Source organism: Trypanosoma brucei, chromosome 4 (assembly GCF_000002445.2).
Source record: "Trypanosoma brucei brucei TREU927 chromosome 4, complete sequence".
NCBI lineage: Eukaryota > Euglenozoa > Kinetoplastea > Trypanosomatida > Trypanosomatidae > Trypanosoma > Trypanosoma brucei.
In genome coordinates this window covers 472,604-495,664 of record NC_007277.1, presented here as the reverse complement: position 1 = coordinate 495,664, position 23,061 = coordinate 472,604, and the positions used below count along the sequence as shown (strand labels likewise).

The 23,061-nt window shown below is 42.0% G+C and overlaps 8 protein-coding genes across 8 annotated transcripts, besides 59 other annotated features; all 8 read left to right on the top strand.

Moving 5' to 3' along the window:
* Positions 1–23,061: part of a sequence feature (sequence corresponds to BAC RPCI93-29M18) that runs on past both edges of the window.
* Tb927.4.1950 (NADPH--cytochrome p450 reductase, putative) lies at positions 79–1,911 on the top strand (the record flags this gene model as incomplete). Its single annotated transcript, XM_839252.1, has 1 exon — positions 79–1,911. The coding sequence occupies one exon, from the start codon at positions 79–81 to the stop codon at positions 1,909–1,911; it is 1,833 nt and encodes a 610-aa protein (XP_844345.1).
* Positions 1,979–2,031: a microsatellite.
* Tb927.4.1940 (hypothetical protein, conserved) lies at positions 2,360–3,805 on the top strand (the record flags this gene model as incomplete). Its single annotated transcript, XM_839251.1, has 1 exon — positions 2,360–3,805. One exon carries the CDS (start codon positions 2,360–2,362, stop codon positions 3,803–3,805), a length of 1,446 nt encoding a protein of 481 aa, XP_844344.1.
* On the top strand, positions 4,399–5,217 carry Tb927.4.1930 (RNA-binding protein, putative; the record flags this gene model as incomplete). The annotated part of the gene is made up of 1 exon (XM_839250.1): positions 4,399–5,217. The coding sequence occupies one exon, from the start codon at positions 4,399–4,401 to the stop codon at positions 5,215–5,217; it is 819 nt and encodes a 272-aa protein (XP_844343.1).
* Positions 5,712–5,738: a microsatellite.
* Tb927.4.1920 (glycosylphosphatidylinositol (GPI) anchor, putative) lies at positions 6,324–8,384 on the top strand (the record flags this gene model as incomplete). The annotated part of the gene is made up of 1 exon (XM_839249.1): positions 6,324–8,384. One exon carries the CDS (start codon positions 6,324–6,326, stop codon positions 8,382–8,384), a length of 2,061 nt encoding a protein of 686 aa, XP_844342.1.
* On the top strand, positions 9,162–9,893 carry Tb927.4.1910 (hypothetical protein, conserved; the record flags this gene model as incomplete). Its single annotated transcript, XM_839248.1, has 1 exon — positions 9,162–9,893. The coding sequence occupies one exon, from the start codon at positions 9,162–9,164 to the stop codon at positions 9,891–9,893; it is 732 nt and encodes a 243-aa protein (XP_844341.1).
* Positions 9,978–10,015: a microsatellite.
* Positions 10,222–10,267: a microsatellite.
* Positions 10,300–10,485: a sequence feature (A-rich).
* Positions 10,622–10,674: a sequence feature (T-rich).
* Positions 10,729–10,751: a microsatellite.
* Positions 10,786–10,837: a sequence feature (CT-rich).
* Positions 10,954–11,027: a microsatellite.
* Positions 11,064–11,110: a microsatellite.
* Positions 11,839–11,948: a sequence feature (A-rich).
* Positions 12,042–12,076: a microsatellite.
* Positions 12,353–12,388: a microsatellite.
* Positions 12,494–12,556: a microsatellite.
* Positions 12,726–12,810: a sequence feature (A-rich).
* Positions 12,855–12,890: a sequence feature (AT_rich).
* Positions 12,939–13,008: a sequence feature (AT_rich).
* Positions 13,084–13,115: a microsatellite.
* Positions 13,161–13,186: a microsatellite.
* Positions 13,229–13,267: a sequence feature (AT_rich).
* Positions 13,461–13,559: a sequence feature (A-rich).
* Positions 13,592–13,653: a microsatellite.
* Positions 13,734–13,796: a sequence feature (T-rich).
* Positions 13,883–13,922: a microsatellite.
* Positions 13,925–13,944: a microsatellite.
* Positions 13,967–14,009: a repeat region.
* Positions 14,220–14,248: a microsatellite.
* Positions 14,469–14,493: a sequence feature (AT_rich).
* Positions 14,554–14,606: a sequence feature (A-rich).
* Positions 14,607–14,658: a microsatellite.
* Positions 14,659–14,743: a sequence feature (A-rich).
* Positions 14,756–14,784: a sequence feature (AT_rich).
* Positions 14,949–14,972: a microsatellite.
* Positions 14,982–15,039: a sequence feature (T-rich).
* Positions 15,152–15,201: a sequence feature (AT_rich).
* Positions 15,231–15,300: a sequence feature (CT-rich).
* Positions 15,361–15,412: a sequence feature (AT_rich).
* Positions 15,413–15,434: a microsatellite.
* Positions 15,572–15,683: a sequence feature (CT-rich).
* Positions 15,794–15,825: a microsatellite.
* Positions 15,959–16,014: a sequence feature (A-rich).
* Positions 16,063–16,101: a microsatellite.
* Positions 16,137–16,176: a sequence feature (T-rich).
* Positions 16,296–16,320: a microsatellite.
* Positions 16,494–16,567: a sequence feature (T-rich).
* Positions 16,579–16,679: a sequence feature (A-rich).
* Positions 16,880–16,938: a microsatellite.
* Positions 16,945–16,986: a sequence feature (T-rich).
* Positions 17,015–17,042: a microsatellite.
* Positions 17,056–17,092: a sequence feature (AT_rich).
* Positions 17,229–17,341: a sequence feature (T-rich).
* Positions 17,963–18,042: a sequence feature (A-rich).
* On the top strand, positions 18,334–19,473 carry Tb927.4.1900 (hypothetical protein, conserved; the record flags this gene model as incomplete). Its single annotated transcript, XM_839247.1, has 1 exon — positions 18,334–19,473. One exon carries the CDS (start codon positions 18,334–18,336, stop codon positions 19,471–19,473), a length of 1,140 nt encoding a protein of 379 aa, XP_844340.1.
* Positions 19,174–19,255: a sequence feature (CT-rich).
* Positions 20,154–20,175: a microsatellite.
* On the top strand, positions 20,265–20,939 carry Tb927.4.1890 (hypothetical protein, conserved; the record flags this gene model as incomplete). The annotated part of the gene is made up of 1 exon (XM_839246.1): positions 20,265–20,939. The coding sequence occupies one exon, from the start codon at positions 20,265–20,267 to the stop codon at positions 20,937–20,939; it is 675 nt and encodes a 224-aa protein (XP_844339.1).
* Positions 20,894–20,932: a sequence feature (CT-rich).
* Positions 21,493–21,512: a microsatellite.
* Positions 21,512–21,542: a microsatellite.
* On the top strand, positions 21,661–22,581 carry Tb927.4.1880 (hypothetical protein, conserved; the record flags this gene model as incomplete). The annotated part of the gene is made up of 1 exon (XM_839245.1): positions 21,661–22,581. One exon carries the CDS (start codon positions 21,661–21,663, stop codon positions 22,579–22,581), a length of 921 nt encoding a protein of 306 aa, XP_844338.1.
* Positions 22,911–22,976: a sequence feature (T-rich).

Genomic DNA, 23,061 nt, shown 5'->3' with positions numbered 1-23,061 from the left:
CATACTATTATTTTTTTCGTCGTCTGTTCCGCTCCCGACAGACAGCAGTTTGAGGTGGCAAAGAAATAACCGTGGGTCATGGAGGAAAATGAAGGGATTGGAACTATAACCATTCTCTACGGCACTCAAACGGGTTCTGCAGAGCAGTTGGCCTTCACGTTTGCTTCTCTGGCCATAAAACGTGGGTTCAAACGCTGTGTTTGTCTTCCTGCCGACGAATTCCCGCTCGATAAGTGGCGTGATGCCACACCGCTGGTTATTATATGTTCAAATGCCAATCAGGGCGAAGCTCCGGATTCTATTAGAATTTCGTGGGCACAGCTACTGCATTCCACAGCTCCATCCATGGACGGATTGCGCTTCGCTGTATTTGGAACCGGGGACTCAATTTATCCAAAGTTCAATTACATGGCGAAAATGCTTCACAACAGGCTTCGGCAACTCGGAGGCACTCCGCTTTTAAATCGCGGTCTTGGGGATGAGAGTGACAGGAAGGGCTATGATGAAGTTTTCCTGCCATGGGTGCTGGAACTGTGGCGCGCTCTAGGTTTGGTAAGTGAAGATGACAGTCATCTCAAAGAGGAAAATCCTTCCGACGCACCTCTTCTATGCAAGTACGAGGTGGTTCCTTGTAATGATGAGTCCGCGCCACAAGGGGGCGTGGATGTGGCAGTTCGTAGACGGGAACCAGTGTTTAACTGCAGGTTAGTTCAGAACAAACGGCTTACAGCGGAAGATCATTTACAGGCGGTGCATCATATTGCTTTCTCGCGTGAAACTACGCCCGCTGAGGGAAGCTTGCTACCATACGACACTCCTCTTGCTTTTGAAGTTGGAGACGCACTGGGAGTGTACTGTACTAATGAGGATGCTATCATCGATAGGGTACTGACCCAAGTTAATGAGGACGGGGACAAGGTGGTTTGTATAAAACCCAACAACTCACAGGGTATTATCCAACAACAGGAGCAACCGTTTTTTAATCGACCAATGACGCTTCGGTTCTTTTTGAAGCATTACGTGGACCTGGAAGCGGTGGTGAGTCGTTCATTTTTCAGAATGATGGCCCACTACGCTGAGGATGCTGAACTCAAGGAAAGACTGTGGGAACTCTCGTCATCGGATAACTTGGATGATTTTATGTGGTACTGCCAGCGGGAAAAAAGGAATGTTGCGGAAGTTCTGGATGACTTCCGAGCTGTGCGACCGCCGCTAGCATTGTTGCTTAGTTTCATGCCGCCCATGCGTGCCCGCCTTTTTTCCATTTCCTCCTCACCGTATGTTGACTGCGACACTTTCCACCTCACTGTCGCACTTGTGGAGTGGCAAACACCTTACAAACGAACTCGCAGGGGATTATGCAGCTCCCGTCTTACCTCAGCGAAGCCCGGCGATGTCTTCACTTGCTTCCTTTGGGATGGCACGATGATTACGCCCTCCACACCGGCCCCGCTGCTGTGTGTTGGAACTGGGACTGGTGTGGCGCCTATACGGTCCTTAATTCGCGAATGTGCTGGGCACTCTGACATTTGGGGTGAGGTCCCCATCCTTCTTTTCTTCGGATGCCGGAACGAGACGAAGGACTATCTGTATCAGCAGGAGTGGGCCGACTTAAAGCGCGACCACCTGAAGCAGCTGCAAGTTCTTCCCGCATTTTCTAGGGATGGAGAGAAAAAGTTCTACGTTCAACATCAAATTGGTCGTCACGCCAGACGGGTCGCGAAGTTGCTGGATGCAGGAGCAACCATCTATGTGTGTGGTAATTCGAAACAAATGCCCAAAGATGTTGCCACGACACTCGAAGATGTCGTCACACAGTGCTGTTGTGAAGGAGATGAAGCGAAGAGTCAGGAGTACATGAAGCAACTGAGGAAACAAGGAAGGTATGTGGTGGATACATGGTCTGTGTAGGGTTTCCGTCGGATGATTTGTGCTACAAATCGTAGGTTTATTAAGCGTTAGTTGACATTTTTGCCTCACACACACACATACACACAATATATATATATGTATATATTTGTACATATGTGTTCGTGTCTTTCGTTTGTCAGCGTATCCAACTTTCCTTTTCCCTGTGGGTTTGGTAGCTTGTCCTCGGTCGCTGTTGGCGCTTCCTTCCCCTTCATTCCCTCTGCCTTCACAACCCCTTTTGACTGTCCGTCCAATCTTATTTTCACCCCTTTTCTCCCTTCACTGTCCCTTCGTGTCGATTAGTAACGTTACATTATCTGTGTCTTTTTTTTTCCTTTGGTATCTCGTTCGCGTTGGCTTTGCCGTACTGTACTTCTGTCTCCAGCATCCACTTGTGGGTGGAGAGCATTCTGTTATTCCCTTTGCTTTTACGTCAGAAAGACGAAGAATGGCGGACAACTCGTCTGCTTCATCCCCTGCGCAAGTTGTGGCGACTGTTAGGCATGAAAATATACTCCTAAAAAAGTGCTTGGCGGAGGTGCGACACGAAAATCAGCTTCTTAAGAAACAGCTGTACCGATTGAGCGCTATACTTGATATTGCCTTAAGTAAGTTGGCATCAAAAGGCATTACTTTGGAAACTCCTGTGAGTATTCGCGAACTGCGTGCTGCTATTCCGAGCCGCGATGTTATCGACATGCCTGCGGAGACTTTAACCTCTGCCGATGTTAATTATGAGAATAACCCGGTGCCGAGCGTTCCCAACCGCCGATTTCAGCTGCGCCGCGAGATGCGCGAGCACACAAAACCTGTTCAATGCGTAGCCTTTGCTCCAGGAGATATGCCACTTCTGGCCACGGGTGGACTGGACTGCCGCCTGATCCTGCACGACTTTTGGACTGGGGAGAAGGTACATGCCATTCACGGACACGAGCAGAACGTCGCAGATGTTGCATGGTTTGAGGGTAGTGGCAATCTTCTCTCCGCCTCATTTGATAGCACTGTGAAGGTGTGGGACCCGCGACACATGAGCGGTAGCCCGTCACCAATCTATCAACTCAAGTCGAAAGGTTTTGTTCTCTCAGCAGTACCTTTGGACAAGGCCTATACCCTTGTTTGTACCGACTCAAAGCGTTACACGTCAATAGTTGACATACGGACGAAAAAAACTATCTCCTGGCGGCACGACGTGCGAGTTAATACCTTGGCATTTAACGGTTCCAAGACGCAACTTGTGACGGGTCATAACAATGGTCAGATTGCCATATGGGATTTGCGTAAGGTCGGATCCATGCTGTCTTCATCTATGGAAGGTGAAGGCCCTAACGGTGGTTCGCAGGCCGTAGTTGACCAAACCTCTGTAGCGCACATTCCACGCCTAGCATCAGTGGAGAATGAGCCATCCCAAAGTCCGATCACACATATTAGTTTTTACCATAACCGAGATGATTCGAAGCGGTTGGTGGTGGTTTCAGCGGACAATATGGTGCGCCTGTACTACGAGCCTGGTATCAACCCGTCACTGCCACACGAACTAATGCTGCGCAATGTAGTCGGCGGCGTGCCCACCCGCGGTTACACATCCAAGGCGGCTTTCTGGAAGGGTGTGAGGGAGGAACAAAATGTACCCGCCTTCTTCGATGATGGAGAAAGAGAAGGAGAAGCCCCGTCGAGGCGCCTCACAGAATGTGATCTTATGGTAACCTGCGGTGCGGATAATACTGCATGCATTTACGATGTTACAGAGAGAGGTAATGCTGTTCTGGTTGAGAGACTGGAAGGTCACCGTGATCGTGTAGTTGGAGCTGCAACGCATCATGCCGATAGCAAACCTATTATTGCAACTTACAGCGCCGACAACACCGTTAGAACTTGGGTACCCGTGAAGACCTGAAAGCAATTCTATTTGTCGTGAACTTTGGAAGTGGAGAACGGAATGGTTGGAGTTTTTTTTTGTGTGTGTGGGAGGTTGATGGCAGTCTTACGTGGTGGAGGTATGTTTTCCTTTCTCTTCCTTGTGTGTCTTGGGACGAAAACGGTGTTGATGTTGAGTTGGCGTGGCAACATATAAAACACCACAGCACTGTGTGGCCGGTTTTGACCCGCAACTCGTCTTCTGTCTGCCATATACCTTTGTCAAACCTGCTATTCCCACACCATGGCGTGTGGCATTACCAATTACTTTCTTGTGAAGTAAAAATTCCCAATCGCAATATCCTTAGGGCAACCTGTTCAGTAGACCGAATTATCAACGAACTTCAGCACCCGCGATACCTATTCGCGTTGTTGCCATGCGAGGAGACGTTTCCTCACTACCCATTGTTTATACCACCCACACTTTTTTTTTGTATCTAATAACCACCTTTCGTTTGTGTTCGCAGTTGCAGGAGAGTGAGACTTGTGCGTGTTGTTTCGTTTGAATCCCAGTAAAATCCAGGTAAATAAAGTAAGGGGCTCAACCACCAAAAAAAAAAAAACACTTTGAAGATGGCAACATGGGCCGATGATATGGAGCCCATTGCCCTCGGTGAGGACTTTGGGGGAAACCAGTTGACGCCACAAGAGGCGAAAGCACTAGCAGATAAGGAGGCGGCGTGGAAGAATGCTAAGGTAGTCACTGAGACCATCACCGATGCTGAGAATAAGCAGTACGAAATTGTAAAGAGAGTGCTCCAATATCGTGTGGATCGTGAGGCCACTCCAGTGGATGTCCGCGCCAAGTGGAAGCGTTTTGGGAGGGCTACAAATCCTGCAGACCAAAAGGATCTCGTGTCCCGGGATCCCCCAATTGTGCTGGAGTTAGGTGAAGTTGATCCATTCGAGCGCATGGCACGGGAGGAGGTTATGCGTCTCATGAATGAAGTCGAGCGCTATACTGTGGAGGTTAAGGATGTCCATCTCGCGCGGTACGCGAAGGTTAAGGAGGAGCAGGAGCGGGCTGCTAAGGAGGCCGCCGCACCTGATGACCAGGGGAAGGAACGCACGTGGGCGGCAGCGAGAGGAGACAAAACTTCCGTTCAGCACAAGGAGGATACCGACCGCCGCTTGCGCATCACGAACATTTCGGATGATATTTCGCGAGAGGAGCTATATAACATCTTCAACACGGATGAGTACCGCATCGATAAGCTCTTCTTGCCAACTGATGGTAAAACATCCAACTACAGGGGCTTTGCCTTCATCACATTCGAAACACCCGAGCAGGCTGAGCGGTGCCTCAGCAGGACAAAAGGTGTTGCACGCTTTAAGAACACGGTTATGCATATTGTACGTGCTCTTCCCGAAGGTGCGAAACAGCGCAACTGAGTGACACGGGAGCACGAGCAACATTGGATGCGGTTAAACTAAGTGGGACCTGGTGGACGAACGTTGCGCATAAGGTTCATCCGAAGACCCGGAATGTGTGTGGGAGGAGGAAGGAAGGAGGAAGAAAAAAAACAGAAAAGGTGGGTGTACGAGGTATGCTCCCTGTCGCACTCTAAGGAAATAGTAAATTTTCTTGTTGGAAGGTGAAAGTGGCCGTGCTTTTTGCGGCTAAGTAATTTAACGCAATCAACTTTGATTTGCCCCTCCTATTGGTACTTCCTCCTCTTTCTCTTGCCTTTCTATATCTTTTCGTTACTAGTGCTAAGGTAATGGCAGTAGTAGTGGTTATGCAAGTCCCCCGAGCAGGGCTAAAGGATCGAAGTGATTGACACAGGTGGGAGCGTACGGCGCTAGTTATTATTTTTCTGGATGATTATGCGAGTGCTTGATCGTTCCCTTGTATGCTTCTCTTTTCTGAGGCGGAGGGTTGCTGGATCATTATTGTTATTGTTATTATTATTTTTTTGGAGGAGGGGAGGGGGGGTCTTCAAGGGGTTATGTATGGCATGAGGTATATGCTAATGTGGGGAAAAGACGGTGAAATTGGGAATGGAGGAGGGCAGTGAAATTGTTGGCTCCATGTGACATTTTCCTCACCGCTGCGTATCACAGCTGCATTTGTTTTTATATGAGTGGCGGGACGCGTTAGTGCCACGGTGGAGTATTTGGACATAATGCTCCATGGTGCAGGCACGGTGTTGAGATAGTGCGAATGAGAGAGTCGTGTGCTGCTTTTGTTGGGGATCCCAACCGTCACTACCCGGGAATTCCAATCAAGCGGAGAGATGGTTTTCTGTATCCTCACCTTTCTGCCAGCGACGTGAGGTTTCGTTCTTGCTTCAAATTTTGTGTTGAGAACACAAAAGACATCTATTTTTCTTTTTCAAATCCCCGTTTCCCTTCCCTTTACTGTTATCGTCCCAACTACTGAAGATTTCAACACGTGAGCATAACCGAAAGGGGATAATATAAGCACGGTGTAAGTAATAAAAGAAGGTACAATCGAAACCATTAGGTAAAAGGACCAGGCGGTGGTAATTGAGAGAATGAAGCGAGTGCCGTGCCACCGGGCCATGGTGGTAGTGGCAGCCCTGTTGTTCCTTTTGTGTGTAACAACACGCACACAAGCGCTGAAGCCCACTGTTCCGAGGACAGAAAGGCGATACACGGTGCATGTGCAACCGCTGACAACAGGTCTTGACGACGATGGCCTGGAATCCACACTTGTTTCCCTAACTATGACCACTTCATTATGGCTTCCGAAGGGTTCTGCTGAGGATAGGGAAGAACACTTAAGTTTCAATGAAGAGCTAGACCCGTTTTGGGTACACGTCTTACGGCGACGGCGCTTCGATTTGATTGAATGGTCTGGTTGTGGTGGCTCGTGGCGGCCTGAGTGGACGTCTACTTTACATAACCGAAAGCACCCTGTTGACAAGAGCACAGCAGAGCTGATTCACGACCTCTCACATCACTCTGTTTGTTCCCAGTCCACTCTATCTGCGTGTGGGTGGGTCAGCACGAGCTCAAACGGGAATAATGATGGTAACGCGACGAGTGCAGGTGAGGAGGATTTGCGTCACCACCATCAATGGTTGGCACAGTTTGTCTCGTCACTACTTTCATCCCCGCTTACCTGGTGGGACGACACACCACGTTTTGTTCGACCGATTGGGGCGCTCCATTCGGTTCCCGCGGGTAATTCCGTTTTCGCCTCTTCGGGATACTCTGGTAAGTTTGGGGACGTTCGCTGGTGTTCGTATCACCATGCCCAGCAGGATACACTTTGCACGCAGCATGTAACAGCCCTGCTGAATGGTGGTCGCTCAGGCAAAGACGTGGAAGAACGCATCCCTCGGGGTATATTCCGGGCGGGACTCGTTTCTATGGAAGACTTCTTTTCCTCCGTATTTCACCACTTCCGTTTCGAGGTGAAGCAATCACCCACCACTGAAGGGGGTGAGGCCAGGGGTAACCACACAAATGAGGAAGCCGAGATTAAGCTTGTGATGCGTATGGCTTTCGTTGAACAGAATAAAAAGTTCGATGCACTTTCTTCCCACTGGAAAGAGTCTTTTCCCGAGTATGCTCCCAGTGTTGACTTCATTACGGGTTCTCAGTTGAACGCTAAGCTCAGTTCGGCTCTGCAAACCCTGAAAAAAATCCAAGGGGCCCGAAGTGGTAACGACAATCAAGCGCTAGGCAATGTGGAGGTGACACCTACTGCTCAGCACTTCATTTCTGCCGTCGGGTATGACCGTGGCACGTACAGGTTGGTGGTGAATCCAACGCCTGAAGTGCCCACATCAGGTAACTCAAACACCAAAAGCCGTCACGAACAGTCGCTTATGTTGCAACCGGGGGACACGTTAGAGGCCCTTCTTTTCTTCCCTTTGCATTTGATGCGTCCGTCTCTCCACGAGATGCGGGCGGGTGCGGGGTTGGAGTCAAGGGTAGAAAATGCTTTTGTCGATGAAAGCGCCAACGTATTGGTTGTTCTCGTTCACACTACTGTGACAGAAACTGCCATGCGGCCACTTGAAGCAGGGGTGCAAAGTAATGGATTTGTGCTCTGTGAATTTCCTTTCCGGTTCGGATGGTCCGCAAACAAAGATATGCCCCCTGATGCCAACAGCAACCGCATTCTTCCACAACCCGTCATTCGTGTTGGACGGCACGTGTGTTCAGCGGGTGGAAAGGTAGGAGAAGGGGACAAGGCGTCTGGAGCCCAAAACTGTGGGATGTCACGTTGCGCCTCAATCTCTAACAAGCGCATCGACCACCAGGGATCACTGGAGTCACTAATGGAGAGTATGCGGCGCGACAACAACAGAAAAGGTCCTTGTGTCTGTTACTTTTGGTTGCGGTGCAGCAATGTGGCGGGGTCGACTTTACCCGTACCGGATCCCGCTATGGTTTTCAACGTCGTAACGCTGGGTCTCATATTCTCTGCCATTGTGGCAGGGGGCGTGGTCCGTTCGACTAAGCGGCTCTTTGATGTTGAAGAATCCGGTGCAGATGATGAGAACCCGCTCATAATTCGCATTATTCTCAGAATCATGAAGAGGTTGCGGAAACGTCGTGCGGCCGCTGCTGGCACTGGCTAAGTGAATACCGAAGACGAATGTTAGCGTGCAAGTGAAGGTGCGCACCTGTTTGCACATAGTTTCGCATTTATCTAGTACATCTGTTTGGCCTCCTGTAGCGGGTGTTGTTGCATGTGATGCTCCCTCTTTATGGTTGTTGGTTGGTTGGTTGGTGGCGTTGCCTGACGATAGAGATTCTCTCCTTTCCTCCACTAACAGTGTTTTTCTCTTGCTAGCTCTTTTTGATATATTCAAAGGTGAGATTCTCTAAGCTGGCGCTGTATCATCCCCCCCCTGTCGCTCTATTGGTGTATACCGGTGTGTTTGTGTGTTGTGCAGGGCTTTGTCAGTTTATTTTTGTTTGTTTTTGCATGTCGCTGTTCCCTTTTCTCTTCCCCTGATTTAGCGATTTGTTGCAAATTCGTAACTGTGTTGAATAAACTACTCCCCCTTTTTTTCTTTCGATTTGCTCCAATCACTGTGCTGCCAAGTGAAAATTCTAGTAATCTTTCCAAAGGTATTACAAAAGCATTTTTGTCGAAAAGGAAAAGAAAAGAGACGGCAAGAACAAAGGAAAAAACTTTGCAGCAGTCATAAAAAGCTGAACGAATCAAAGGAAAAGAGAAAGATAAGTGCTAGTTTTCTAACATTTAACGAGGAACGAAACCGCAGTTTTGCAAGTGTTACGACTTGTGAAGGTACGGAAGAGACGAACGAAGAGAAAAGAAGAAAAAAAAAGGCTACATAACATAAGCTCTTGAGGGTTACAAAGGTACATAAATCCATATTATATACGTCATGTCTTCCTTTAACATGCAAGCGTACCCAGCCGTCGGTTCCACTGCTGTCGCCTCGTTCGGCTCCCCTCTAATGGACTGCACAAACGCCATTAGTAATTCAGACAATATTATTAACGGTGCCCCGCGTCCCGCCACGATGAAGTCCTCCGCTTCTAACGTTTTCCGTGGTCACTTGAGACCCATTTCCACTGTGGTGGAAGAGCCCGTTGCGTCAACACGCCATACACACGATCCCTACTGCAGAACCTCAAATGACGGTTTGCCGTGTGTACCCCGCTCACCCTTTACAGCAGAAATGAGTTTCATCATGTCCCACAGCGATGAGGGTAATTCGCACTTCAGCAACAGTGCCAATAGCAGCTTCAGCACCGTACCGCAAGCTACAAACCGGCCGCTTTACCACCAGCCAGCGTCCCGAGGAACCACCGCTGCCGCATACCCAACTGTCACCATCAACAATAACAATGGCGCATCATCATCATCATCAACAACAACCCGCACTGGTGTAAAGCAGGGAGGGTTCCGACGTGCTGCTGGAGGTAATACCGCGGGATTCGGCGTCACGCCAAGTCGGGCAGCTCCTGCAGTTGTATCAACGCCTGTACCTGCAGCTCCGGTGGTGGCGGCAGCGGCAGGAGGCACCTCTGTGATGCGGGTTCCCTGTAAGCGTGTGTATGTTAATGGGCGACCTGTCATTGTTTCAGTAAATGAAGAGGGACAGACTTCGTAAGGAAATGGAGACACGAGTATTTGGGTATGCAAGCCTTTTTTTTTTGTTTCCTCTCCATTTCTCTTGAGACCTGTGAGTTTCCTCTTTTTTTTTTTTTTCGTTTCTCTTTTTTTTTTTTATTTGTCGGAGAGGGAGGCGAAATCGTGCATGTCAGTTCCTTCTCCGTTCCGACTTCTTTTCTTTGTTTGACCATACACGTATTTGGTTGTTTGTGTCCTGAAGAGCTTATAAGTAGGATTGTGAGAATGGGGAGACAACAGCCGCTGGAAGGGTGGAGGGGAATGGAACTGAACACATGTGATTTCGAAAAGGAAACCATCAATAAATAATATATAAATACATATATATAAATAAATATATATATATATATATATTCCCCTTCCATTTCCTGCTTCCAGTTTTTCCGTTTTGTTTTTAATTTCCTCTTCTTCGTTTTGTTTTTGTGAGAAACATATTAGTTTCTGTGTTTTTTTTATATCTTTATCTGTTTTTTTTTATAATTTAGTGCTTCAGATATGCTTTGTGTTTTCCTTTTTGTTTTTTTTCTGTTTTACTTTTCCTTTGTTTGACTGTTTTATTATGTGTTTTGGTTACTTTCGATTACTTACGCACAATTCACCGGCACTTGTGCGGATATCATTGATATTATTATTATTATTACTCTCCCCCGCCTCATGGGGGTGGTGGGCGACAGCACGAGGGGGAAGTGAAAAGGCGGTCATGAGGGAAAAAGAGAAGAAAAATAAGAAAAAAAGAACAATAATGAGAAAAGCAAAGGAAAATGAGTGAGGAATTGCCAGACCAAATATATTATTTCTACACACACAAACACACGTATATATATATATATATATATATGAAAAGCTTGAAAGGTTTAATTTCTTTGTTTTGTAACAAAAAGGAGGTAAAGGAGATGAATAAAAGAAAGAAGAAGAGGAGGAGGAGATGGTTTTGGCATGCTTCTTTTCTCAACCTTTGTTTACTTCAATTTGTTTTCGTCTGATTTACTTCCCGTTTCCGCTATATTCCTTCCACTCTATTGCTGCACCTTCCACCCACCCACACACACACACATACATACATACGTACACATATATATATATATATATGCACAAATATGCATGTAAATAAATAAAACTATTTATTTATTTTTGATAATAATGATAATAATATTATTAATTGTCACCATTGATGTTATTATTATTATTATTACTATTTCACGGGAACACAGTGTCTCACCCTTCAACACATCACAACCTCTCCGACCTCTCACAAGAGGGGATGTTCCGCCAGTGTTGTTTACATAAGCCGGAAACCAATGGAGAAAAAAAAAGGTGGAAAAATGTGGGAATATTTATATTTATGAGCATTTCGTTCAATTTTCAAATTTCATATCCCTTGACATTTATCCATTTCATTATTTTGGTGTGTTTGTATGCACGTATTATATGCGTAAAATGAATGTTATATGCTCATGTGAGTGTTGTTGAGTGGCATGTGTTCCTGCTGCTGCCTTTTCCTTTTTTTTTTTCTTACGTTTGTGTGTATTATTTTTGTGTGCTCGTCAAGCCCCTTCAACGCTTTCTTCAAAGTGGAGGAGGGGCTTGTCGCCATGACGAAGGGGATGAGTGTTCGGGAAACCAAATAATTCTTTTTTTTTCTTTTCTAAAAACAAACAAAAAAAAAGAAAAGGAGGTGCAAAACACGAGGAAAAATAAAATAGAGAAACAATATGAAGGATCGAGTGAGTGATGGTGGTTGATGTAAAGAGCGAAGGAAGAGGGAAAAAAAAAGAAAGGAAGAAAATGTTAAAGGAAAGATGAAAATGACACAACCAAATAAATGCATGACATTACTCAACATCCTCTCTTTCATTTTGTTTTTTGTTTATATTCACTGTTTTGTATTTGTAATATCCCCAAACCTCCCCAAAGTTCTCCTACACTTCTTTTCCTTTTGTTTGTTTTTTCCCCTTTCCAATTTTTTTTCCCCATTCTCTCTCTCCCTTTGTTCCTTAACCTGTTGTTTTTGTCTTTTTTGTTTGTTTGTTTGTTTAACCTCAACGCGCAGAGAAGGAGCAAAAGTTAAGGAAAAGCAAAAAAAAACAGAAAACGATTAAAAGAGAGGGGGAAAATGAACTTTTTGTTTAAAAAAAAAAAAGTAAAACAAAAACAAAAAAAAAAGGACTCGTGCGTGTTATTTTGTTCAGAGTAATCCGTAGCTTCTCCCTTTCTTCCTTTTTTCTATCTTTCTTTGTGATTTATTTACTTTTAATATAATTTTTCTTCTTAAAGTAAAGAAGACTGTTAACTCTCAAAGAGGCGTAGGGGGTCATTTTCCAACCGTCTTTTTTTTTCCTTTTCATTTTCTTTTAGGTTTATTTTATGATTATGATTATTATTGTTGTTGTTGTCATTTTAGTGGAGAAAGGAGATGTAGCTCATGTTTATTTGTTTATTTGTGTGTTTATGTGTGTGTGTGTGTCTATTTGTGTGAGAGTGTTTTTTATTTCCTTTCTTATTCCTCTATTTGTTTTACTTTCGCTCAATTTGTTCAACCGCGTACCGCATGCATTTTTCCAACTGCTTCTGCTGTCGGTATTTGTTGTTGTTGTTATTGTTGTTGTTGTCACTGTTTTTGTTTTTGTTTATTGTTTTTGTTTTAAAACTTTTATTTATTTCCTTCATTTTATATTCATGCGTGGAATTTTTTAAAAACTTTTTCCGCGTGTCTGTGTTGTTTCACAACGCCACCGCTTCCACCGCGATTTAGCCCCTTTTTTTTCTTCTTCTTTTTCTTTTTAAAATAAATAAATTCCCCTTTCGTCTCACCTTTCCTTTCCTTTCTTTCTTCTCTTTCTTCTCTTTGTCCTTCTTTTTTTTCTCTTCTTTTTATTTTTCTCTTGTTTTTTTTTCTTCAATTACTTTTCCTATTGCTTTTTGCATACGCCATTCCCTTTTCTTTTAAAAAAAATAAATAAATATAATAATAATAATACACTGGTGTCGTTGATGTTGTTGTTGTTCTTTTGTCGTTTGTTGATTCTTTTTTTAAAAAAAATAAATATTATTTTAACATTCTTCACTTTCATTTTTTTTTTTAATTTTTTTTTTTACAAGTTTGTTTATTCCCCGCAATTTCCATCATTACCACCGACTGATTGAAAGACGACAACACGCGCCATGTTGTGATTATTATTATTATTGTTATTATTATTATTATCTTCAAAGGGAAAAATAAAAATAAAAAAATGAAGAAAGGATGTGTGAGTGAGAGAAAGAGAGAGAGAGAGAAATGAAGGGGAGGGGAGATGTGGAGGTTACCGTTCACAAAACTTTTAAAAAATATATTAAAAAAATATAAAAACAAAAAAACAAAAACACAAACGAGACAACAATCGATAGTGACAACAACTCCTGTACAAAATGAGAAAATGAACAACTGAACAAACAAAATAAAGGAGAAAGAATATCGAGAGTTGAGAGTGGAAAAAAAAAAGAAATAAAAGAAAAGACACAGAGATGTGAGTAGCAAAGGCTCATATATTTTATCATATTAAAATATCTGTTTGTTTTTGTTTTCATTTTCCCGTTTTTTTTTGTTTGTTACGTTTTCTTCTTTTTTTTTCTTTTTCTTCCATCATTTTACGTGTTTTTATTTATTTTTGTGTGTTCGCGCGTCAGTTATTGGCGAAGCTGTTATTATTATTATTATTATTATTATTATTATTATTATTATTATTATCATTATTGTTATTATTTTCCCATGGGCGCATTTGCACATGAAACTACCAAGGAATGGATATTTGTGTGTGTGTGTGTGGGGGGGGGGGAATGTCATAATAATAATAATAATGCAAATAAAAAGGAAAAGGAAAATAAATAAAAAAAAACTAAAGTTAAATGAAGTAAAACGCGTGGCTATGCGTGCATGGGATAAAATGAAACCACAAACAAAGATGAAAAAAAAAAAGAGATTCTAGTGCAAATATGATAATAATAATAATAACAATAATAGCAATAAAAATAACAGATGGATGGATGGATGGATGCGTGAACTTTTCAAAAATAATAAAAAAAGGAAAAGGAAAAGGAAAAGGAAAGAAGAGAAGAGAAGTATTTTTCCCCCCACCTTCGTTACACATTTCTCCCATTTTTAATCTTACTCCTGCAAACACATTTTTTTTAAATTCCAAAAACGAATTTTTTGGAGAAAAGTTATGTTTGTTTGTTTGTTTGTCTTCCCCATTTCCCTTTTTGTTTTTCCTCCTCCACTTCCTCTCAACTGTACGGTGCAGTGCAAAACAACAACAAAACCAATTAATACAAATAAATAAATAAATATATAAATATATATATGTATGTATTATTTTATACATTTACGCATCATCGTCAAAACATATACACAACAGCAACACAAAATACAAATTCTTCCTTATAAAATCAAAGAAGGAATTTTTGTTTTTTTGTTTTAAAAATATATGAATATGTCCCTTTTTTATTTGTGCTTGTTTGGTCCCTCATGAGTTGGTTTTGACTTCCGGTAGCATCGGTTGGGTTTTTGTGTTGTGTTGTGAAAATTAAAATAAAATTTAAAAAAAGGAGGAGGAGCGGGGAAAAAAAAATCAGTCGCCTTTTGGTATATATTTTTTCCCCCCTCATTCTTGCCTTCTTTTTTTTTCTTTTTCTTTTTCTTTAAAAAAATTTTCTCCCCATAAATAAATAAATATAAATATATATATATATATATTATATATATTATATATTATTATTTTTACATCTTTTCGTTGGGTTTTTTTCCTCTCCGTTTACTCTTCTTCATCAACCCTTTCTGTTTTTTTCTTTTCCTTTGAAAAAGCACAGATTTTATTATTTATTTTTATTTTTTTTTTGAAAGGGAAAGAAAATAAAACGAGACAATTTGTGGTCATTTGTTTTACCGTTATTTTATATTCGGTCCGCGATTCGCGCCTTTCATTGCTTTTCCCCTTTTTTGTTTCACTCATTTGTTTGTTTTATTATATCGTTATTTCCACTTAACTGTGTTTGCTTTTATTATATATATATATATATATATATACTAGGGACTAAAATAAATAAATAACAAATAAAGCACAGGAAAGAAATGAAAACAAATGAAAAGAAAACGATGGGGAACTTTCGTTTTGTGTTTGGGTATGCCGAAGGATCATCATTTTTTAATTTTTATTATTCGTTGTTATTATTGTTTTAGGGCGGTGGTGATCTGTATGAAATATGAAATATATATTTATATTTATATATTTATTTATACTTAAATTTATTTAAATGTTGCACAGATTGCACGTACATTTCCGTTGAGAGGAAAAAAAAGGAAAGGAAAAAAGAAAAAAAAAGAGAAAAGAAAAGCGAAGGGAAGGGAAGGGAAAAAGATATTCGGGAGGGGATGAGGGAGTTGTGTGAGCGATTTGTCATGATGTTAGTTTTCCTTATTTTTATTGTTTTTATTTTGTTTCTGTAATAATAATAATAATTATTATTTTTTGTTTTGTTTTGTTTTGTTGTTTTCAAGTGAAATTTACATATCCATAAAGAAAATGAAACAAGTGTGTTTTGAGATTTGTTTCTTTGTTTCTGCTTTAAACCATAGAAGTACATGACAAGAGAAATAAAATGACTTAAAGAGCCAAAATACAATAAAAAAAAAGAGAGAGAGAGAGAAAGAGGAAAAAAAAAGATTTAACAGCAACAAAAATAATAAAAAGAGAATCAAAAAAAGAAAAAAAGAAAGAAAGAAAAAAAGAAAAAAAGACGTAATCGATTGTTGTTTTTTTTTTTTTTACAGAAGTGATAAAATGAAGAAGAGAAAGAGGTTGTGTAACATTGGCTGAAGGGAGATGCATGAAGATTCCTCCAGACGTGTTTTCTTTTTTTCTTTTCTTTTCTTTTCTTTTATTGTTTTGTTTTTTAAGTTTTTATGAGGAAATTGGTGTAAACCATCGGTAAATTTTTTTTGTTTGTATTTATTTTTACAATTTCCTAAACCTTTGTTTACGGCTCTTTTCCTTTTACATCATGGAGGAAAAGTTGTTGTTTCCTTCATTTTCATTTTTCACTTTTTTTTTCTTTTTTTTTTTTGTCTTGCGTTGGTGAGAAACTCACTTATTTCAGGAGAGAGAGAGATGGGGGAAAACAACAACAACAACAACAATAATAATAACAATAATAACTGTATGTTGTTGCAGAGGGATATTAGAACCAAACCAACAAAAAAGGCAAGAAAAAAAAGAAAAGAAAAAAGAAAAGGGCGAAGCTTATGAGGACTTAAAATAAAAAGACTACTGAAAATGGCAGCCGGAGAAATGAATTAGAAGTGAAACATTAGCAAAATGATGAACAAATGAAAGAACATCAACGGAAGTTGTGTTTGTTTGTTTGTTTGTTTTTTTTTTAATTTTTACCTGCTTCCTTTACCCTTACGGTTACACACGCTTCATTATTATCATTTAGAGCCTGTTGTTAATATTCTCCACCACGTGGCAGCAAGTTGGCCGCGGTTATGATGATAGCGATGGTAACTGTTGTTTTGCTTTTTTTTTTTGTGATGGTGACAAAGCAAAGCAAAGGAAAAAAAAGAAAAAATAATTAAAAAAAAAAGAAAGAAAAAAAGAAAGAAAAAAAGAAAGAAAAAAAGAAGTGAAAACAACTCTCTTTTTTCTCTTTTTTTTTTTTTATTCCTTCCTTCTTTGCTGCTGTTGTGTTGTTTTGTTTTAATTATTATTTATCTTTTATCTTTTATTTTCTTTTTGTGGGATATGCAAAGGGTGTGTAAAGGGAAAAGGAGGGGAAATTTTTTTTTTCTTAAAAACAAAAAAGGAAAAATAGGGTTTTATACTTGAAAGGAAATGTGTCAAGTTTAGGGATAGTGATAGGAAGAAAAGGAAGATTGTGAATAAAAAAAAGAGGGGGAAAGAAGAAAAAAGAAATTTTCAAAATAATAATAATAATTATATATATATATATATATATATATATATATATATATATATATGGATATATGGATATATGAATAGAAAAAAGAAAAAGAAAAAACAAAAAGGAGAAAAGAAAAGAAAGGGATGTGTTACACGCCGGTAGCAGCAGTGATGATGATGATGATGATGTTGATGATATTGTTGTTGTTGATTATATTAATAATAATAATAATTATTATTATTATTAGTTGTGTTGCTAATTATTGTGTTGGTGATGGTGCTGGACTTTTAAAAGTAAAAAAAAAGAAAATGAAATATAAGGAGGTGGAAAAGCAGCCGTCATGAAGGACATTTCTCTCATGACGCAAAGGCACATACGTATGAAAAAAGAAAAAAAGGGAAAGTCAAAACAAAAGAGAGAAAATAGACAAAATAAAAAAAAAAAAGAAACTTCAAAGGAAAAGAAGAAGAGAGAGAGAGAGAAAAAAAAAGGAAAGTTGGGGTGAGAAGATTATTACAACAATAACAAAAATAGTAGCAGTGAGGGAAGGGGGGGGAGTGTGCGAGGAAAAGATTTAAAAAGAAAAGGAGGAACTGATATTAGTTTTGCTTCTTGTTGTTTTGATGTTGTTGCTTCTGCTGTGCTTTCGTTATTACTTTTACGCGTTTTGTTTTATGTTTTACCGCCGTTTACCGATTCCAGTACGCAACACTCTCTTTTTTGTTCCAGTTTCTCTTTTCTTATTCGGTTCTTCGTTGTTCCACTTCTTTTCCCATTTCATCTTTTTTATTAGTTGTTGTACCTTTATTTCGATTCGTTCCCCAGATCCTTTTTTTTTTCTTTCCCTCTCTACAGTTTCTTTATTTACGTGTGTGTTTGGGGTTTGTTTACTCATTTCTTTTTTTTTTTGCTTTTCCCTTTTGATTTACACGGTTTTTGTTTTCCTTCTTTCCTCTCGTGTTTCGACGATCCCGTGAGGCGCGACCTCGAAATGTGTTCTTTTTTTCTTTTTCGCTTACAAACAAAAAGGGAGACGACGGAGCATGAAATAAAAGTAAAACAGTAAAACAAAAAGGAATACTCATGTGTACTTTCATCACTTGATGTTGTTTATCATTCTCTTTTCTTTTCTTCTTTTTTTTCCACTCTTTTTTCGGTGCCTCTTGTTTTATTTTTTTTTATTTTTCATTTCATTTTAATGATGTGCTGGGTAATAATTCAGCTCAGAGGAAAAGGGGGGGTGGGTGGGAAGGTCCTTTAGTCCCGCCATATTTTACAGTTTTGGTTTCTGCTCACAGGGGAACTGCTGTTGTTTTTTTTTGTGTTTTTAAAACACACACACACAACTTCAAGGAGTAGCTTCATCAAGTGGGAGATAGATAGTGGTTAAATAAGGACGGGAAAGAGGGGGGGGGGGGGCGGGTGAAGCTAAATTATTTGTTGAGGAAACGGTCACAATAAAATAGGAACACGATTCGAAAAGAAGAATGCCGCCAACACGTCCCGAATTTGAGGCACCACCCGATATTCTTTACAATGCTGATGGGGCTCAGCGCTACACTCGTAGCGGCCGCGTACAAATGGTTCAACGAGCCATGACACGGCGGGCGCTGGAGCTCCTCGCACTTCCAAGTGGGTGTCCGGCGCTGCTCCTCGACGTTGGGTGCGGTAGTGGATTAAGTGGTGAAGTTTTGCGAGAGTGTGGCCATACATGGATTGGGATTGATATTAGTACGGATATGCTCGGAATGGCAAAGGCTTCAGAGGAATTAATGCGGGAAGATGATGAAAAGGAGGATGAGGGACCAATAGAAGGTGTGGACTTGCGAGATGTGCGTTGGGGTCCAATTCATGATGAAAATGAGAATGAGAATGAGAATGATGACCATGACAGCACTGACGGCGATGGAAATGAGGCTGAAGCTGTTCTTCCACCGGGACCATCGATAGTTGAGGTCATGCGAGGAGATATGGGTGAGGGACTTCCCTTCCGCCCGGGTGCATTTGATGGTGCCGTCTCAATTTCTGCCGTGCAGTGGCTTTGTCAAAGTGACCGCCGCGGCCAAGTTCCACAAAGACGGTTGCGTGCTCTTTTCCAATGCCTCTACAATGCCCTCCGCCGTGGGGCGAAGGCTGCAATTCAGTTTTACCCTGCTAACGTTGAACAACTGCATATGATCACGAGAGCCGCCATGCTATGTGGTTTCTCTGGTGGTGTCGTGGTAGACTTTCCTCATAGCACAAAAGCGAAGAAACATTACCTTGTCGTGCAAGCCGGCCAAGTAGCGGGTGGTTTTATGCCTCCACGTCCACTCTCTGTCTGCAATGAAGGAGGTGAAGAGGTGGAAGAGGAGGAGGAATGTGAGGAAGAGGATGGAGAAGAAGAAGGTGAGGAGGAAAATGATGAGGGACAACGATTTGGGGCCCGCGTGGGGGGTCGAGTGGCACACAAGCGGTCGCGTAGTCATGGAGGGCGGCAGGCGGGTGCACGTCGCCGAAAGGACAATCGTCCCGTAACTGGAACGAAGGAGTGGGTTCTTCTTAAGAAGGCGGAGCGGCGCAAGTTTGGCCTTAAAACATCAGAAGACACAAAATACACCATGCGAAGGCGGCGACCCCGTTTTTAGTTGGTTTCCGCACTTATCGCTGTCTCTCTTTGGTTCTCTGTCTGAACATCTGAAAGCAAGCACTCAACACACTCGTCACTTTCCAGCACACTACATGTTGATGATATCTTGAGGAAAGGTGGGGGATTGAATAAAGAAATTGTCTGTGTGGGTTACAAGTGCTTTTCTTCAAACTGTGAAGTACATTTCCCTTTTTCGCTAGCAATTTAGGCCCTCACACCCAAGTGAATATTCGATTAAAAGATGTAAGCAGCGTATAACAAAAGAGGTAAAAGAAATATAAAAGATATATACATATAGTGGTGAGGGAAGGTGACTACATTGTATTCTGTTTAAAGGATGAATGCTGGATGGATGGTCTGGCTGTTTTTATCTGATGCAGTCAGGCAAAAGTTTCCGTTTAGCCTTTTTTGTTGTTGTTTCCTTTCATAGCGGAGTATGTGTGAGAACTTCCCAGTGTTGTGTTTCAGTCATTGTTCTCTCTTCCACATTCACGGGACGTGGAAGAGAGAACAATGACTGAAGGGAACCTCATGGAAAGGGTCAGTGTTTCATATCAGTAAACTTATTATACTGAAGCTGCAAAATCCAATTCGTTTTAAAGGAGGAAAACAAAAGTTGGACAGATTGACGGTTGACCATATCATCATTTCCTCTGTAAAGTATTTCGTATACCTTCTTATATATATATATATATATATAATGAAATGCTCTCTCTCTCTCACGCACACACGTATATATATATATTTGAAGAAGGCGTGTGAAAGGCATAGATTCATCATTTACGCGCCATGTCTGACCTTGACCGTGATAGTGAGGCCTCCTCCGTTGACGAATTAACCAAGCGGTTCGTCACGCTGCTGAGCAAAGAGGATTTTGAGACACATGTGGTGGGGGAACCCGAGGCTCTCTGTGCGCTGGTAGTTACGACTTTCTTATGTCCACACAGCGCCAAACTGTTACCACTCGTGAAGGAACGTTTTGTGCTGCGGGACCGTCACCAAACCCGGCGCGTGCGGTATTTTAATGTCGCTCTTGTCCCTGAGGAGCGAACAAATATTCAGCAACTTATTGAAAAGGATCCGGTGTATATTGCTACGAAGCGCCCACCCAGTAAGGTGCAGAAGCAAGAGTTGCACAGACAGGCATATGAGATGCTCGTAGAGCTGTTATTGTTTTTAGAAGTTCGCAGCACCCCCTGCATGTTGTTTTTTGTACAGGGAAAGATTGTAAAGGATTCGGATGATTTAAATGCGCCACGTCTGATTGCGGAAGGGAGTTCCACGGCGAAATGGGAGGCAGTATTGCAGAATGCTGTTATTCGCCGCAACACTATTATGAAGGAATACGACGAGGCGAAACGAATGGAGAAGCGGCGATTAGAGCGTGAGAGGCGGCGCGAGGCGAGGAGACGTGCGAGGGAAGAAGAAGCGGAAGAGAATGAAGAGGAAGAGGAGGATTATTAGCTCAATGATGATTGCGTATTGTCTTTTTCACTTGACGCGCACATAATATCTTCCTTGTGGGGGAGAGCGGCCTGCTTCGGGGAAGTTTATGTACCGCCGTCTTCCGTGACTCCTACTGTGTATGTTACCATTACATTTTCCCATGTAAAGTGATGTGTTTACTCTTGTCCACTTCGTACACGACGTTTCTTGAGCAGAGATGCAAGTCTTGAAGTTTAAATGGGAATAAGGGAAGCACAAATAAAAGGAGAGAAAAGAAGGGAAGGGATCGAATAAAAGAGAGAGGGTAGAGAAGGAACCGGCTGCCTACACACCTGGCGGTGAGCCGCATTTTGTTCTTTCTGTTCCTGTGGCCCTCTTCCCTTCTTTTTGTTATTGTTATGTGGGGCTTACTCTATTCGATACGCCTTTTGCATGTGCGCAATTGGCATCCGCTGTTTCTTTTTTGTTTTGTCTATAAAACAAAATTCGCGTAACTTCCCATTACAGTTCTTCGGTCACTTGCCACTTGCCACTGCCAATTCGTTTTGTATCGTTTCGCTCCCTCCTCCCTCACACACACACACACACACATATATATATATATATATATATATATATATACGTGCACATCATTTCCTTATCTTTCTTTGCTTTGTTTGACATTGCATCTATGAGCGGGACAAGCATATAGAAAACAAAGAGGTTGATTAGCAGTTCGTGTAGAAGGTAGTGACTTGCCATGCTGCGACAGCATAGTCCTGATGGCATGGCTGGTAAGACGCGTGTTTCCAGCATCACATGGGAGGATGAGTTGCTTTTGCGAGGTGTGCGTCTTGACAGTGATTTGGTGCCTCATCTTCAAACAACGCTCTCATCCCCACATAATCGCAGTGAACACGGCGCAACAACTCCAGCAGGCTCCAGTGCAATTCTCGCAATGGTAAATGCTGGAGGGAGTTGTACCAGCAGTCCGCGCTCGGAGGTACGGATGAAAAATGTCAGCCCCCTGCGTGATCTCAGCGCAAAACTTCGAGGAAAGGATTCAGCGGCGTCCACATGTGACGAGTGTGGTGTTGGGTATTCATCCGACAGCGGGTTATCGAACACGTGGGTACGTTACGGTCCCAATGCAATGAGCTCACCGCGTGTCGTCGTTCCGTCGTTGTTACCACTTCCCCAAAACATCACACCACCCCCACGAGGAGGGAAAGATATTAGCCATAATTGTGCCCTTCCCCCTTTAGGCGCAGAGGGACAGAAATCAAGTGGTCGCAGCACAGCACCTCTTAGTAGAACCGGTCATGAGCAACCTGGCAACTCACCAGCTCCAAAGCTTAGCAGTAGCACAATTGCCATTCGGGATACGGAGGCGACACTTGTGTTGAGGACAAATACACCACTTTCATGTGGAAGGAAAGAAAAGAAACTCAGTCTCGGCGGTACTGGAAAAAGTTGCAGCAATGATGGACGAAGTATTGCGACACCCTCGAAGACAACAATAAAGCGGGCGATGACGCCATTGAGCAAACAAACCACTTCAACAAGTTGTGAGAGGTCTAGTAGTCAAGGGAATGGTAGGCGATGCGAGTCTGGGCGTTCCTCCATACAAGCCAATGGGCTACAAGTTTTAGATCCTATTGGTAGTCGAAGGGATGACTAGGTTTTTGTACAGATGTTTTACCTGCCTTTTTTTTTCTTTTTCGTTTTCGTAGTAGCGTCACTACCGCCACAGCGGTTCTTTTTTCTAAGGAAAAAAAAAATAATGGAAACAGATGGGGGAAAATGCATCAGGCAGAGCAGAAAAAAAAAATGAAAAAAAAACGGAAGTAGGGGACGTGGGATTTGATGGAAGAATAGGTGAAGGATTAACGTTTGATTGTTTTGTTTTATTCCCCGTCTCCGCTTTCTGTTATTTTTTTGCTATTGTTGATCATCTGTCGAGGCATCATCCTTCCTTTCTTGTATTATTTATTCCCGTTACTGCACGACAAGAAGAGAAAGGGAAAAGAAAAAGAAAAGAAAAAGAAAAAGAAAAGGAGAAAGAAAAGAAAAGAAGAACAGACTGGTAAAATATATTTGTACATAAAAATTTATGTACACATATACATTTGGATGCGTGTGCGGAGGGGAGGGGAGGGGA